The 16,574-nt window shown below is 40.5% G+C and overlaps 1 protein-coding gene across 1 annotated transcript in view; it reads left to right on the top strand.

Annotated features, from left to right (window-relative positions):
* The window catches only part of EIF3H (eukaryotic translation initiation factor 3 subunit H), an 84,382-nt gene extending 75,952 nt beyond the window's left edge, over nt 1–8,430 (top strand). Inside the window, exons 6-8 of the mRNA XM_016138171.2 lie at nt 4,464–4,584; nt 6,710–6,842; nt 8,193–8,430. Of these exons, the coding sequence (XP_015993657.1) occupies nt 4,464–4,584; nt 6,710–6,842; nt 8,193–8,290 (352 nt within the window). The 3' untranslated portion in view covers nt 8,291–8,430. The remainder of the gene's footprint in view (nt 1–4,463; nt 4,585–6,709; nt 6,843–8,192) is intronic.
* Nucleotides 8,431–16,574: the final 8,144 nt, after the last annotated feature.

Here is a 16,574-nt window from a genome sequence, read left to right as displayed (position 1 = left end):
ATGAACGGAGTCATGTGTATAACTCTTCTTCTGTGCCCTTTGAGCTTGATTACCAGTGATTGTTTTGTGGTGGGAGAAAGCTAACAGCAGGCCCGTAGAATGAAATTGAACGGAGTAGGTAATTAATCAATGTGCATTGTTGAGTAGTTTCTTAATCTACCAGTTTGGAAGAGACGCTCAGTTATTTATCACATTTCCAGTTACCCAGGTAGAAGCTTGTCCGACTGAACAACATAAGATTCTTCACTATAAGACAAGTGGGTTGGATGCAGGAGGACCAGAGAGCCCAGCGCTGGTCTCCAGGCTCTGGGATGGGTAGAGCTGTGGCCAAAGTGCCACCTTTCCTTGCAGAGGCCACTAGAAAGTCTTTGCAGGGGACAGAGATGGAAACAGTGGAAAGGAGTGCTGAGCGAGGCAGCCAGGTTGCAAGCCTAATTTGGCACTGAAGAGTGTACTGTTTGGCTGCAAACATATATTCATACTAGTCCTTTAATTTGTCTCTTTTAGAAGGTCACATTTTTCTTTATTGCTTTTACAAACACACTCGGCACACCTGTATTTAAAGCTTTGAGCTAAGAGCCTTTTTCAGCATGCAAGGTTACAATTTGATGAATTAAGTATACAGTTATATAGTAATTTTAAATTTACTACGTGAAAGCTTTTGCTTATATAATTTATGTCTTCACCTCTCCCCAAGCTTCCTTTATTGAGCATACAAAACACGTATGACCCTTCTGTGCTTAAACAGTACCAGCGGGCTGGACTGTGGTGTCTGTTTCTCCAAAGCATTAGTTATTAGTTATAATAGCCAAAAAAAAAAAAAAAAATGTTCCCAGTCAGCCATAGCTACTACAATCTACACAAATATTTTGTTGAAGTTTTTGTTTTCTGTATTTTATGTGAAATAGAAAAAGCGGCCCTTTGCTTTCCATGTTAAGTTATTTAAAGGATAAATTGGTGTGCCCGTTGGGAGAAGGAACACGAAGTACCCTTGAAGCTATGGACTGTTACGTTGACCCAAATTCGATAATACTATTTTAAAAGCTTTGTTCATCACACGTTTTAATTTATAACATTAATAGCATGATGATGGTAATCAGGCCAGTTGCCTTAAATTTTTTCTAAGAAACTGCATCAGCAATCATTTTTAAGCAGTTCCTCAAACATTTCGCTTGGTCTTACTTTTCACAACCTGCGTGTGGATACCAGTCCTTGGATTTACCTGATAAATTTGTCTGGTGGTATGAATAAAACATACTACTACATTTCCTTTCATTTAAAAAAGTTCTCATTTTTAATTTTGATTTTATTAGATGAGCGTTCAACAGTGATCATTTCATAACAGCCTTTATTAATATTTTTAAAATGTATGTCACAAGCAAGCCTTTTCATATATGAAAAAACAGTTGTTTTTATTTATTCTTTAAAAAAGTAAACTGAGGGCGGGTGTCCTAAGTTAGGGATAATAGGAATTAGTTGATACCTTAGCCAGAGCTGATTTATCTCTGCATGTGTTGGTTGACATCTGTTTAAGTTGCCTGTTTTCAGTTCTTTGTTTCCTTGGCAATAAAAGAAAAGGCTATTTTATGGAAACTCCTAACAGTAACTCCCTGTTTCAGTATTCTTGTTGAACTGGTACGGAAAAGATTCCCATAAAATTGCCTTTGGTAATGGACCTGTGAGTTCCTGGTATCTGTGAAATAGTTATGTATTACTGTTAATTCTTTTTGCCTTACATGGCCTGTTGTGCAGATTTTTGAGTACTTCTTATTGGATAGATTTCTTATATAAATGTTACGAAATATTTTAAGTCCACCTATCTATGCTTGTGTTCTTTCACTATAATTACATAGACCTATAATACGTAATATTAGCACTTTACATGAAACACATTTTTCGTCGGACAGGGATGGTTTATTCTCGCCGTGCCTTTCTCACTGCTAAAATCATTACAGTCAGCCTCCAAGAATTAATCTGTGGGAACAAATACTAGGTCTTTCTCTGTGTTTGACAGTAACTCGCCTTCATGATTTTCTCCACTGTCACCGTGTACTCGCTCTCTCTATCCCCCCTCCAATCACCATTAGAAAATTTTGAAAATGTTCAATTCTTCAAAAAACTTGAAAGACTAATACAGTGCACACCCATAAACCTTTTACCTAGATTCAGTAGCTGTGTATCATGCCACATATGTACCCTCTATCTGTGTCAAAAAAAAATGCATACTTCCCCCCTCCTCGAACCATTTGAAAGTATATCGCAGACATGACTCTTCACCCCTAAATACTTCAACATGCATCTTCTAGAAATAAGGACATTTGAACTTGTTTAAGTCTCCTTCATCTTAAAAAAGCAATCACAGAAGAGTATCTTTTTACCTCATGCCATTATTATTCATCTTATTTTACCTTTTTGTTTCATTTTTTCTTTTCTGCAGTCAGATTTCTTAATAGATTTTTACATATCGCAATCTGTGTTTCCTCATTTCCCACTTATCCTCAAAACTTAGTGTTCCATTTATCCTGTGTTGTTAGAACTCTCCCTAAAGTCATTATATTATCACTGCGTTTGTAGACTCTTAAACATTTAATGTGTTGATAATCCTTCCTCCCCAAAATACTTTCTTTGGAGCCTGCGAAATGCCAGCTCTTTTGGGTCACTTCTCGTTCCACACCGTGAGCCCTCGTCTGCTCCTCCCTGAGCAGCCGTGTTCCCGGTCTGCGTGCGTGCCGGGGGGGCCTTCATCTGACCTCCACGTCAGCCCAGGGCCTCGTTCTTTCTGCTCTTCATTACTGTCACAGTTTCTTGACTTCCTGCTTTTAACCTTTTCTCTTTCGTTTGCTAAATGCAAATTGTATGATCACATAACTCCTTTGCTTAAACTTTTTGTCTGGTTCCCCATTGTCCTTAGAGTGGAACCCACAGACTTACAGTCCTGACTTCCAGGAGTCTGCGCTGTGACTGTCGTCTTCCTCTTTGATTTTTGTTTTCTCCAGTCATGCCCGTGTCCTGTGCTCCGGTGTACGAATTACTTGCGGTTCTCCCACTCTGCCTTCCATGCCAGTGTCCGAACGTGCTGCGGGCTGCACCGTTGTTTCATTCCCACCGTAACGTGTGAGCGTTCCACTTTCTCTGCATCCTCGCCAGCACTCCAAACAGACTCTCAGCTGACTTCTTGGCTTTTACTCACCAGTCTATTCTCCGCATAGCAGCCAGAGTGGTCATTTTAAAATTTAAGGCAAAAATGTGTCACAAATATGTACAACGCTAGGGCACCATTCATGCTGAGGCCGAGGGGTCTCACGCACACTACTGGTTGTTGGGTGTTGCGCGGTGCAGCTGCTCCTTGTAGGTGCTGGTCAGACCTCCTCAACCTGGTACCGTGCTCCGGCCATGCCAGGCCTCCTCTTTTTATCTGTTTTGTTCCTGCACGTCTCAGGACTTGAGCATTCGTGCTTTCTTTTGCCTCGATTACTTTTTGCATGACAGATTCCTTCTTATCCTTCGCTTTCAGCCTGTCGTCTCTTTACATCTCTTTTTGACCATACTGTTTGAAGTGTCTCTCTACCTCCCCCTTCCTTCCTCCCTTCCTACCCCCAGTCAATGGTAGGCTCACTGAAGATGGAGACCACATATGTCTTGTTCACTGTCATCTCCATATTTGCTAACACTGAAGCTGGAACATAACAGGTCTTTAGTAATACCTGTTTGAAATGAATGAATGAGTACTATTTGTCAGCTAGGTGATTTTCAAGTAAATCGATGTAGCAGCAGGCTTTACCATAGTTGCAGGAAGAAATCAGTGAATCTCGTAGTCAGTGTATTAATAAGATTAGTGACATGCATTGCCATCACATTGTAAGAAGGTTTTGGTGATTGAGCTGCAGTAGAAACTTCTGTAGAGGAAAAGAAGTGTGAGCAACTGTACTACAGATTCTAGGAAGGACGAGAGGAAAGGAGCCTTCTTTCTTCATTTGGCTTTGTAGAGTAAGTGCTGTGTTGCTTCTTTAGAACCTGCTAGATAGAGAAATCATGTTTGATTGGTGCTTCCTTTCTATGGCTATCAATTTAAATGTTATGGAGCAAAATTTAGAAGAGGGGTCACTAAGGAAAAGGGTTCAGGAGTACTGAGCTTAGGTTAAATTTGGTTGTAAAGAAAATATACATTGTAGCTATCTCACCAGGTGTGTTTAAAAGTTTGTACCCTGACATGTGTATGCCCCGACAATAAGAAATTGAGCTATTTCACATATTTTTGTGGTCCCAGTTGTGGGCTCAATATGGAAAGTTTAACAACAAGCTGCCTCAGATACTCTCCTCTGCCCCTGCCCTTGTGTGTGTGCGCTCTTGTTCTTTAGCAAACGGCAGATCAGTTTAATATCCCCGAACTGTTCAGAGCAGTGGCAGAGCTGTAACTTTGCAATGACATGTCAGTATATTTATATTTCATATTTACATTTCAGCAATCATTTGGGAAAGAATCTACAGTTGCTGATGGACAGAGTGGATGAAATGAGCCAAGATATCGTTAAATATAACACATACATGAGGAATACGAGTAAGCAGCAGCAGCAGAAACACCAGGTTGGTGTCATGGCTGAATTCAACAGACAGTTCATTTCTAAGTACGAGGCTTCAAGACTCATCTTCAGAATGATCTAAATTATCTTTGAAAAGCATTGACTATTAGCTGGTAACTCTCTAACATATTTAACCCCTTTCCCATTTAGGAAAAAAAAAATGCCACTCACCGCCAGCATTCATTTAACATGCGTAGGAAATGCTACATTTTGTAGGGTTTGACATTTTCAGCAATCAAGAATTACTATATTTGTAAATGGAAATACCACTACTGAAAGCAGAATGCTATAAATAGAATGATGTCGTTAGTTTCCAGAGTATCGATATACTAGAGGGATGAGAAAAAAAATCATAAAACTGAGATGCTTCATGGCAGACTTTGGGGTCAGGTTAGGACTGTGACCTGCGAGTTGTCTCGGGGTAAACGCTGCAGTTGCGAGCGCCACCAGTGAGCATTCTCAGAGCACACCGGAAACGGGTTAACAAATCATTCTTTGTGTAGCATGCCCCTAATCTATTATTTACAAGTTATACTTAGAAATACCTGTCTTAAAGGGAACAAGTATATTGAGCTCAGAGTGTAACGCCAAGGTTATGCAAATAAGAGTTACATTTATTAAGAAAATCAGAGGTAGGGAGATTCTAGAGTGTCACAGCTCATTTCTTTACTAACTATAATTGGTTTGGTAGTGGCTCATTGCAGCATAGTTAGCAATCTTCAGTTCATTTAAAAAACTGAGCAATTGTGATGAAGAGCAAGCAGTTTTGATAGGAAATAATAGACCAACTGCTGTGAAATAGATAGCATAATACAGATAAAAATGCTAGAATTACCTGACTATTCTCATATGCACATATATACTATTATGGCCAGTTAACCTTTTCTTTATTAGTATTGCCTGAAGGCCACGTGATTTTCACAGTTCCTGGAATATTGTTAACATTGCTCAGAAATGTTAACATTTGATTCATAGATAAGTAGATTTCAGAATGTTTACTGGTGAGAGTGTTTGCACGTGACTACTCCATGTACTTAAACTAGGCGATGTTAACAGTAGAATTCTCAGCATAATGTAGTGGATCAGAGAATATCATATGAAAAAAATTTTCCTGATATCAGCGTTCATGTATTTAATGGAATGTAAAATACTTTGTTTCTGCCATACTTAGAATGGTAAAACACATATAAATCTATAAAGTATCCTTTTTAACTGAAAACATGGTGAAGATGGTGATGGTGAAAATCTCTGTAAAACTGAGAAAAAAACAAAACCCAGCTTGATTTTGTTCTCCTGCTGCTTCTCCCTTTAGTTAAAGCCCTCAGCCCAGGGGATCAAATTGAAAATCTGTCATTATGAGACAGTTGATTCTGGAAATCAATCTTACAGTTATTTTCTTAGAATTCTAATGTATCATTAAAGTTTTCATTTGATGTTTATTCTTATTAACCTTTTTTACCTTTACCTTCTAGTCTCATACCCCATAATAAATGTAGGAATTTTTGCAAAGTAAGTTACTTTAGGAAGCACTGTCACTTCCCTTGGTTTTCATAGGTCTCCAAGGACTTCAAATTTGACTAGTCCATTTGGTTTTTCATTACTTGACCTTTTAAGGTTGTGTGTGGGATATTATTAGTTCCCCTGCCGTTGTGAGCCATCCACAGCTATTAGAATGATGATGATGTTATATCAGCATTCTTGTTATTTTGGTCAGTTGGGATGATGATGAAAGAATTCCCCAATATGGTAGGTAGTTCATCACTTAGTTATTAGAGTTTAGATGAGTCGTACTTGTGATGCTGTCATTGTTACTCCCTTTCACTCACTAATCATGAGCTTCTTTGCCTTTCAAGCATCCTGTGTCTCACATAACCAATTTTGTTTTTCTGAACCCTGAGAGTTATAGACTCTTAGAGATCAAGGCGGCACTAGAGTTTACCACAAAGGAATTTTCTTCTAGTGTTGCCATCTTTAACCCCTTAGAAGCAAGAGTTATCAGGGTTTGCCCTTTGTAAAACTGAGATGGACATTCAGAGCAATGGGGTTTTTACTGGTTGCATACGCGATGGAGGTCTTCTTTCCTCTTCGGATAGAGAAGAATAACCAAATCATTTCCCTCTGAATTTTAGTATCAGCAGCGTCGCCAGCAGGAGAATATGCAGCGCCAGAGCCGAGGGGAGCCCCCGCTTCCTGAGGAGGATCTGTCCAAACTCTTCAAGCCGCTGCAGCCTCCGGCCAGGATGGAGTCTCTGCTCATTGCAGGTAGTTAGGAAGCCGGTGCAGAGCATGGCCGCTGTTCTCCGTTCTTAGAGAGGTTTGAAAATGATCGAATGATGAATTTGAATCTAGCACCTATAATTTCTGGAAGTTAAGAATGTCTTAGTCTTTGTAATTTTTAAGGTCCTTTCAGGGCTTCCTGAGTTTATCCAAACATTTTTGCGATGACATTATAAACTTTCAAAAATATGAAGGTTTTATTTGAGTTATCTTTCATGGAAACTAAAAAATTTTTTACAATCTCATAATGTGAAAGATCATTTAGCTGAAGCCATTCACTTTTTACAGTTTAGCATAGCGCCAAGCCCAGGTCTGTATGTGGGCATTTGAACTGAATTGCATTTTCTGACTTGAAGAAGGGTATTTCCCTTACTTTGATTTAAGTTGTAGCGATGTGAGTGTGATTCTGGATGGACTTTCTCAGGGAGTGCTCCACACTTAACACCTCCTTTAAGTGGTGGAGAGCGTATGTTTTACACTAGGACTTGATTTTAAATATATAGCATGCATGCTCTTTTTTTAGCTAGAAATACTTTATTTCTGTATAAATGCTGTTAAATACTGTTTGATGCAGCCAGTTGTCTGTGAGACATTTACTAGAGTGAAAATCCTAGTCGAAGCTGATCTTCCATAATTTCTCAATTCTATTGATATATATATTTTTAGGATAGAGAGAAAAATCTAAATTCCATAAAACTTTCTAGTACACACATAAATTATATTTTGGAAACTGAGACACATTCCTTACTTAAGGTCCAGTGCCAGCAGAATTATACTTCTTATACTTTCAAAAAACATGTCACTCTTGCAGCAGATCAGGTCATCAGTGTTAAGACTTAAGGCCAGTGACAGAGTTCTTTCTTCCTGCGGCTGGGGCGAGCCCTCTGCCCCGCTCCGCCTTGGCTTGGGGGAGGGGCAGCCCTTCACTTCCCAGAGCGGATGGACCTGCTCCACTTGTTCACAGCCGGCGAGGTTCTTTCTGCCCGGCTCAGCAGAGCGGTGCCGCTTTCGCGTCGTGGTGTAGTGTTGGTCCCATCTGCATCCTTAGTACATTTTGACTATCCGCTAATAGGTACTTAACTACTGATCTTTTAAAAAGCTGTCGGGTTTTTTCCTTCTCCATGGAACCAGAAGTGGAAGCTAGCTTAAGAACTTAATATTCTTTATTATCCCTGTGGAAAGATAGAATTGATTCTTATAACCTCTCGACTCAAAACAAAATAAAGTACTGGTGCTTCTGTATTATGCTGATATTCTTGTTCGACCAGTGTTCTAGGTCATTTTATAATTCGTGGAACATTAAGACTCTTCTTTCTCACTTTCCCAAATGTACAGGCCAGATTAATACTTACTGCCAGAACATCAAGGAGTTCACTGCCCAGAACTTAGGCAAACTCTTCATGGCCCAGGCGCTTCAAGAATACAACAACTAAGAAAAGGAAGTTTCCAGAAAAGGAGTTAACATGGACTCTTGAGATCACATCGGGGCAACTCTCAGAAATACGTTTGCATACTGAAAAGTCTTTTTAGCCAATAATAAAGTATAAATAAAACAGTCTCGCCAATTTGCTCATTCGGTTTCAGACATATTTTATCTAGCTTTTTATTTTGTTTTTATTATACCTATTAATGTCAATAAGAGGAAACAGGCTTCACCAAAAGCCTCACCAGGCTCGGCCCTGCAGAGCCCGTCACCTTCGCCGCCTCTGGGTTGCCACGGCCGCGCAGTTCAGTAGCTCTCGCTTCTCCTGACCCAGGAGAGGTCCTGGCGCCCACGGTGGATTCCAGCACTTCACGTCCTCGTCCCGGCCCCAGGCCTGGAAACGCTGGGAGTGCTCCCAGGGGCCCACGTTTTCGTTCCTTCACGTGATGGTTGACCAGTCCTCATGCTCGTAGGCCATTGGGCATAAGAATTAAAAAAAAAAAAAAAAAGAAAGAAAATTCACCAAAGGACTATATTTTGTATGAAAATGAAATTCTGTGTATGTTTTTAAAATTAGGACTTCATGTTTAGCTTTTCCATACCATGAAATAAAATTCTGCTAACAGCAGGTATTCTGAGTGAGGAAAGAACTGGGAAGACTGTAGTACATTGGGAAAAAGGATTAATAATTTTGTATATGAAAGATGATCAAAGATCCTGCTATTTATGTAATGACAAAATTAGTGCGCGCTGCCTGCTGTAGAGGTGCGCTGTGAGACTCGCAGGGTGATTTTCACCCTGAAGACACAACTCCTAGGAGGATAATCAGAAGGAATGGATAAAAGATAAGGAGGGACAGAAGTCTGTTCAACAATATTATTTGGGAGGCACCACTGGGCCTCGGGATCGGGCAGCAGGAGTGGAACCTGGCTCTTGTCCCTTTAGTGTGTCCTCAGGCTAGTTGCTCGACCTCCCTGAGCTCACCCTTAACCATTTGGGGTGGGCGTGAGTGTTAAAGAAGTTCTTCCTCACTTGGGATAAAGCACACAGAGCAGTGCTTGGTACATGGCAGGCGCTCAGTAGGCAATGTGAAGCAGACACTAGGCTATTCAGGGTGTGGGGTCGTTAGCAGACTTTTGCTCTTTAAAAGCTCAGGTCATTGATCATTCTGGGATGCAAGCACTTGTTCATACATGTAAGTATTTTTCTAGGATGATTCCTAGAAGTGGACTTGCTGGGCAAAGGGTATATAAAATTCTAAGGCTTTATACCTGTATTGCCAAATTGCCTTCAAGAAAGGTGGTACTGATTTACACTCCCGCTCCCAGTGATTTCTTACTGGAGTCAGCACGTTTGGCTTCGGCTGTTCGGCAGAGGAGTATACTGATAAACAGTAGTGGCCCCGGGCTCTGCCGCTGTGGGTTGTGTGCTGTGTTTGCTTCATTTCCCTGTGTTCTAAAGGCCTAGATTTGGAATTTTATTTGTGGAGTTGAACAAAGCACCCTTGAAGTAGCAAAGAACAATGTGAAGGAAAAGCAGTTCAAACATAAGCTTAATTACTGTTTTCCTCATGGTGTAAGATTAACAATTCAATTAGATTTTTTAAAGGTGTGATTTTTGCGTGTGTAAGTTCCATATGACTGTTTAGATAGATACCCATAACTCAGAGTTAATACTTGAGTACATGCTTAATGGACGATATCGTTAGTTTTTGGGTTAAGAATTACAGTGGTGGGGAAAAAATGTTTAGGAAAACATGTCAATGGAAATTAAATCTCCACAGTATGTAGTGTTAGGGAATAGCTTCTGTTCTGCATTTGATTTGAGTGCTATATTCTGACATTTTTCAGGAACAAATACATGTGGTTCATCTTCTATAAATATTTGCAGTTTCTTCAAGTTGAAATGAGAAAAGCTCATAAACTCAGTACCAGGTCTAATAAATCATTCACTTACCCAAGAATAAAAAAGACAGAGAAGTCTATCTAGCATGTTCATCTAATGGAAAATTAAATGTGAACCAAGAAAGTAAAAACATTTGCCATTAATCCCATAATCATTGATAACATCTTATAAGGTTTTAGGAAACAATATTATTGTTTATTAAAAATACGTTTTTAATATTGAGGTAAAATAAAAACTTTTTTCTCCATTTTTGGAAGCTTGGAAATTGAGATGTGCTTATCTAATATTAACCTAATTGATGGTATACAACATATAAATATTTCATATTTAGTGTCTTCTAAAGTGTTTCTACATTGTTTACATTAAAGAAAACCTACCATCAGCTTCGTGCCGACGTTGAACTCTGGTGTGGATATCAGAATGTTATGAAATAATTTTTTATTTGAGTTATAAACTCCCATTTTTATAGTAAACAGTTCTCATTCAAATTACATATATAATGTACCATCGATTACTTTTCTTTCTGTTCTCACTGGGCACCTTTTGCTGTTATAGAAATGGAACAAGGGTACTTAAACGGTTAATGCTAATGGAGGGGGGGAGGTCAAATGACTCAAGTGCCCATCTGTAGAAAGTGTGATCAGATTGTGGGTGCCTTGGAGAGTGCTCTGGTCCATCTCCAAGTGAGGATCCCTTATCTGAAACGTGTGGAAGGGGTGACAGTGGTTAGTAGGTAAATAAGGGAAGGATGAAAATCTGGGCCTACTAAATCATATACGAAGATGAGAGAAAAGCAGTGGTGGTTTCTGCATCCCATAGCCTAAGACTGCACAGTGGAGGAGTTAGAACCTGCTTCTTGGGTGGTGACTCCAGAGGATCCCCTAGAGCCTCTTTGGTTGGATTGGAATAGCGGTTGGTCTAACTCCATGTTATTAGAGACAGGGAGTGAGGGGATGGGGAGCCAGGGCTACTGAGCAGGTAGTTTGCTGGAGCAAACAGCCGTGCCCTAATACACTCATTGCCTTGAGCATTTTTTTTTTTTTTTTTTTTTTTTTTACATAGATGACTTTACAATACACCTTATGCCTGCTTGGTTCCACAGCTACTGGCAAGAATGGCTAGTACTGAAGTCCCAATAGTGATTCTGGGGATACTGTCCATGGATGCAAAAATGGTTTCCAAGGACTACCTCCTGCATTGGAGAGTGTGGACCATTTTGTAGGGGTTCTGTCTGCCCCAGATATTTCTTTGTCCTGAGTATCTGTATCCTCTTTGTTCTCAGAAGCTGTTAAATACCTTATATCAACCATATAATCAATCTATTAGAGTCACAGTTTGGTTCCAGGATATTGATGTTGAGGTCAGTTGCATTTTCTTGCAACTGCGGCATCCATTTTCAATCCTTTCATTGAATTAATGGCAAGTGGTCTACCAAAGGTTGGATGCAGCCTGAGAATCTTACTTAGGTATCCCTTGGGACCTTGATGAGTTTGAGGGGTGAGTAGATGGGGTACTGAATCTATGTTTCCTCTAAGACTTACTGGAACTTCTTTTTAATAAGTTGCAGATATATATTTAGTTTCTTTCCATATGTATCCTCCTCCCCTCCCCTGAAAAGTATAAGAAAATTCTGATCCACTGATGCTGGCTATAAAGAAAGGTAAAGATGACTTTCTTTTTTGTTCAATCCAAAAATTACTGGTTTTACATTTGGACAAAAGTGAAGGACTCTATCACTTCTTCAGACCCTTAACAATGCAGGGCAGCTCATTTCCAAGTGTCCTTATTTAAAGTTGAGTTGATCTCAGTGGGAAAACATTCTTATTGCTCCTGGCATCTTTGTCAACCTCAAGGCAAACTCAGGTGTCACTTCTGTTCCTTCAGTAATATCTTTTTTCACTGACCCCTCTCCGGGGCACAGCCATTTCTGGCAGCTTCCATCTTTTTTTGTGGACATGGAGGCAAAGGATTTGTTTAACTTTCAGCAGTGTTTACTGCTTCTGACGGTAAATGGTCCTTGCCTTTCCTTCTTGGACCGTAGTCTCGCTTGCCAATATTTTACTTTGTATGTATTGGAGACAGTTCTCATTTTGTCAGATCCCCTGGGTAATCTATCCCCACCTTTGTTTATCTTGTCATTTGGCTTTCACTAGCTTAACTCATTCCTAGATTCCATCTGCCTTTGATTCTTTAGTTTTGATTCTTGCCCTTCTCCATTTTGAGATTTTAAAATTGCATTTCATTTTTTAAAATAGTCACAAAGACTTTTATTTTTCCCTGATCTAATCATGTATCTCCAAATGTCATAATTCTCCAATCAGGCAGGCAAGTGTCCCAACAACCTCATCTCCTAGATCACAATGGTGAGGGTCTATTTTTCTCTCTGATGCGTGCAGCTCCCATTATTCCTAATGAAAGGTCTTCATGTGCATTAAGGGGAAACTAGACCTCTAATGAGATACAGAGAGGAATTGCAGCTGATGATTTCCACTTCTAGCCCACTGTACTATAACAGAAATGCACTCTCAGGAGGCAATGGGCCAAAGAAATACAAAATGCATGTGCCGCCTACATAAAATATCTAATCTGGGCTTAATGAATAGGTGGCATTGTTTTGGCCAGTAGTCTCTGATATTCTGTACCTGCCAAGGAAGACCTCTGTTATGGAGACGAAAGACCCTGATACTTGGAGAAGAAAGTGAATAGACAACATTGCATTTGAAACAGCTTTTAAAAAGGATCTCCTCCATCATTATCTTACAGTTTACGAAGTTCTATATTTTCTCGTTTGGAATGGGAGGGGGGTACAAACATGCTGTGAAGCCAATGTGCTTGGTGCTGAGAATACTAAAGGAATGAGAATTGCTGCTCAGAGATGATGAAACCACGCTTCAGAAAGGTTGTGATTCACTCAAGTTAACGCTCCTAGGGGGCAAGATGGAAGCTAGAGCGGAGGTCTCGAGTTCTCTGCCCATGCTTGGCACAACCTCCCTTCCCAACTGGAAATGGTTCTTGTTTCAAGACAGCTTCCTATTTATAGTGTTGAATCTTCACTTCTGCGGGAAACCATTCTCTCCTCTCCTCCCTCCCGCCAATTTTGGAGAATTGCTTCTCTTTCTGATTCACCACCCCCTAAATTCATAGGATCCTAGTGGTGAGCTCCGAGTGCCTATGCTTATCATAGGACCATGGCGGACACCTTGACGGATCAGTAACCCTTCTCTGATCAAGAATTGAGATTAAGGGATTCCACTGTCCATTTGGGCTCATTTCCTGAGAATTTTCCAACCTCTTGTTAACCATTTTGTAACACAGGGCTGAGTAGCTGAGCAGAACATAGGGGAAGGAGCAGGAGCAGATATGAAAGAATGCTCCCAGGTCCCTAACACTTGGATTCTCTGCTTCCAGACATTCGGAGGACTGCTTGTATTCCTGCCCTTGAGTCTCGAAAACACATTTGAATCTTCTCAACACTGCCTTTTATTTATTTATTTTTAGCTTCAGCAACTTTGACTTGATTTCTGTTGCTTTCAACCTCAAAAATACCTAACCCAACTCACACATATGCCAAGGTTTATATGCTATTGGGCCTCAGCAGATTTGAGAAGGTGCAGCCTTCTGAGACAATAGGAGAATAAAAGTTAGTTTGCAAATATATTAAGAGAATTTTAGAGCAGGAGGGGATGTAACCTGATCTCTTGGCCACCGTCATCACAGATATGGAAACAAGCGCTGAAAGCTTTAACAATTGTAAAATACAATTGTAAAATAGCCGGGATCGTTCACCTTTCTTTTGTATAATTCCGTGTCTTAGCGTTTCTTAAAAAAGCTTGAACGTTGCCCCTTATACTCTGAGCCTTTTGTTTATGAGATGCCATCTGATGCACCATGCAGTTAAGGTGTGTTCTCTGTAACATTTGGAGCACAAAGGTTGTACACTCTTAAGAAGGAACAAGGAGTTAAGGGCTAATGAAAGACCCCTTGCATCTCCCTGTCACCCTGATTGCTCCAGCTGGGACGTGGAAGGAAGAGGTGAGCTTTTGCTGTTTTGCTAGAGATTGGTGGTGTAAACAGGTGGCGGGGTAGTCTAAATTTGGTCTGAGATGAAAACATTTCAAGCGAAATTAAGCTAGATTCTTTTGACAGTGAAGTTATTTCTTTAGAGATGCAGATGTCAGTTTTATTGAAGTACAAATCCGCATTGGAAAAATAATACTGATGGTGTGTGTTTGTGTCTGTGTGTGTTTCAGAGCTACAGACCTGACAAAACACTTTAGAAAGCTCTTAACGCACCTTTGTCTCTGCCTCCTGAACTTGCAGTGAATGGTACGTGGAGTCCGTTCCCTCCCACTCGCAAACTTAGGGAAGGAAGAAGGGAACCGTGGCAATTTGTTAGCAACGAAGACATTTGCATTTGTGATGTTCATGTCATTCTGTTCATGCTTCTGTGAATTCACAAATGTACAGAAACTCAGAAATCATCTGGGGTAGGAGAGGGGGAAAGCGAAGGTGTTGACTTTGCGTTTTGATGAAGCCCTGATGTGGCGAATCTCAGATGACAGTCTCCCATCTTGTGTCAACGGACTGTGGCAGTTGTTGGGTGCTATGCTGGAAGCGACTAGAAGCTGGCCATGCAAATCCTCCGTGCATTCCGAGAATGTGTTAGCATTAAACCATTGCTCCTGATTTAAAGCATACTTGGACAAAAAGATGATTTTCTCCTGATGCTCATATATACTAGATGCTTGCCTCTCATTACCTCTAGGAAGAAAAGCCAGCCAGCTAACCCAAAAGGGCAGCGTTTTTCCTTAAAAAGGGTGGGGTGTTGCTTACCCTATCAGTTCAGCTCTTGAGTGTCTATGTGGCAATTGGCAAGTGGGTTTTAGCTTTGCAAATGGAGCATCACTTCGGGATGAAAGTGGAATCACAGACTTATGCTTTCAAAATGATGATCCTTGTGGGTTTTCCTCTGTGCTGTATTAACGTTAAGAGCACCTTCTGGCAGTTCCCTTGGGGCTGTGGTTCTCTTAAGTGTAGCCCCTGAAGGAGCATCCCCTGTGAGCTTGTCAGAAATGCAAATTCTCAGGCCTCAAATGAGCCTTAACCAAATTAGGAGCTTGGAGGGTATAGCCCAGCCACCTGTGCTTAAGCAAGCGCCCCAGGTAATTTCGATGCTTGCTAAAGTTTGCTCTGGAACAGTGGTTCCTGTCATTATTGCTCGGGGAGTTTTAAAAAGTCAAGTCTGAAATAAGACCTGGAAATCTTTTTAAAAACATTTTTTTTAACCCTTTTCCATTTAGAAGAAAAAGTGCAGCTCACGTAGGAAACAATCTTCTAAGACTTAACATTTTCAGCAAACTATTAAAAATAGAATGCTATAAGTAGAATGATGTCGTTTGTTTCCAAAGACTATCGATAGACTAGAGCGAAGCAAAAATAATAGAAGCGAGGTATCTCATAGCAAAATTTTGAGGTAAGTTTAGGACTGTAATCTGTGCATTATCTTGGGGCAAATGGGAAAACGGTTTTAAGTTGATGATTTAAGGAGACATAATGCAATAAATTGTTTTAAAGTAGCCCTGTCTAACGGAGTAATATAGGTAGTCATGTCAGGTCATGGAGAAGGGAAGGGATTCCAGGCAGCAAATAAACCAAAACAAAATAGACAACAAACCCAGGCCCGGAGGAAAGGCGTGGGGCATGGGAAGCAGAGGTGGGGGACAATAAAAGAGGGTGGAAGAAGACAATAAACTGCGTAAGGACCCACTGATCTGGAGAGCCTTGCCTGCAGGTGCCAGAGAAAAGCCTTCCCCTTGAGAGTCGCAGGCATTTCAAACCAGGTGCGCAGGGAGCCTGAGACAATAGCAGGGCTTTGTTTACCTGGCTGCTGATTGCAGCGGCCGCCTAGAGGCAGAGGTGCTAGGAACTGCAGTCAAAAGGACAGCACGTGTGCGCCACTTCACAGCCCTGCACAGCAAGGCCTTAGTGACACGACTTCAGTTTTGAAATCTGTGTTAAATCCGGTGGTGAGAGAGAGGACTTGTGAAAATCCGCCTTCACTCTCAACTCCCCCTAATTAGGGTCAAGGAGTCAGATTAAAAAAAAAAAAAAAAAAAAAGATTCAGATATGCACTATTTTCCTAGCAAAAATGAAATTGCTAAACACAAGCCCCATAATTCATGGTGAAAAGTGTATTGGTGTTGGAAAAAAAAAAATAACCACACTCATCTCTGTCTTCATAGTCAACCTGAATCATGTGTAATTAGGCTATCTCCAAAATATGACCATTACATCTTTTGAGCTATTTCTTGTATATTTGAGCACCATTGACAGAGTGTCACACCAGAGCATGAAAGATATTCAGCATTCAGGGGAGGGATTGCTTCCT

Source organism: Rousettus aegyptiacus, unplaced genomic scaffold (genome assembly GCF_014176215.1).
Source record: "Rousettus aegyptiacus isolate mRouAeg1 unplaced genomic scaffold, mRouAeg1.p scaffold_m13_p_15, whole genome shotgun sequence".
NCBI classification, from domain to species: domain Eukaryota; kingdom Metazoa; phylum Chordata; class Mammalia; order Chiroptera; family Pteropodidae; genus Rousettus; species Rousettus aegyptiacus.
Note: the sequence above shows the minus strand (reverse complement) of the source record. Positions and strands in the feature narration are given on the sequence as shown.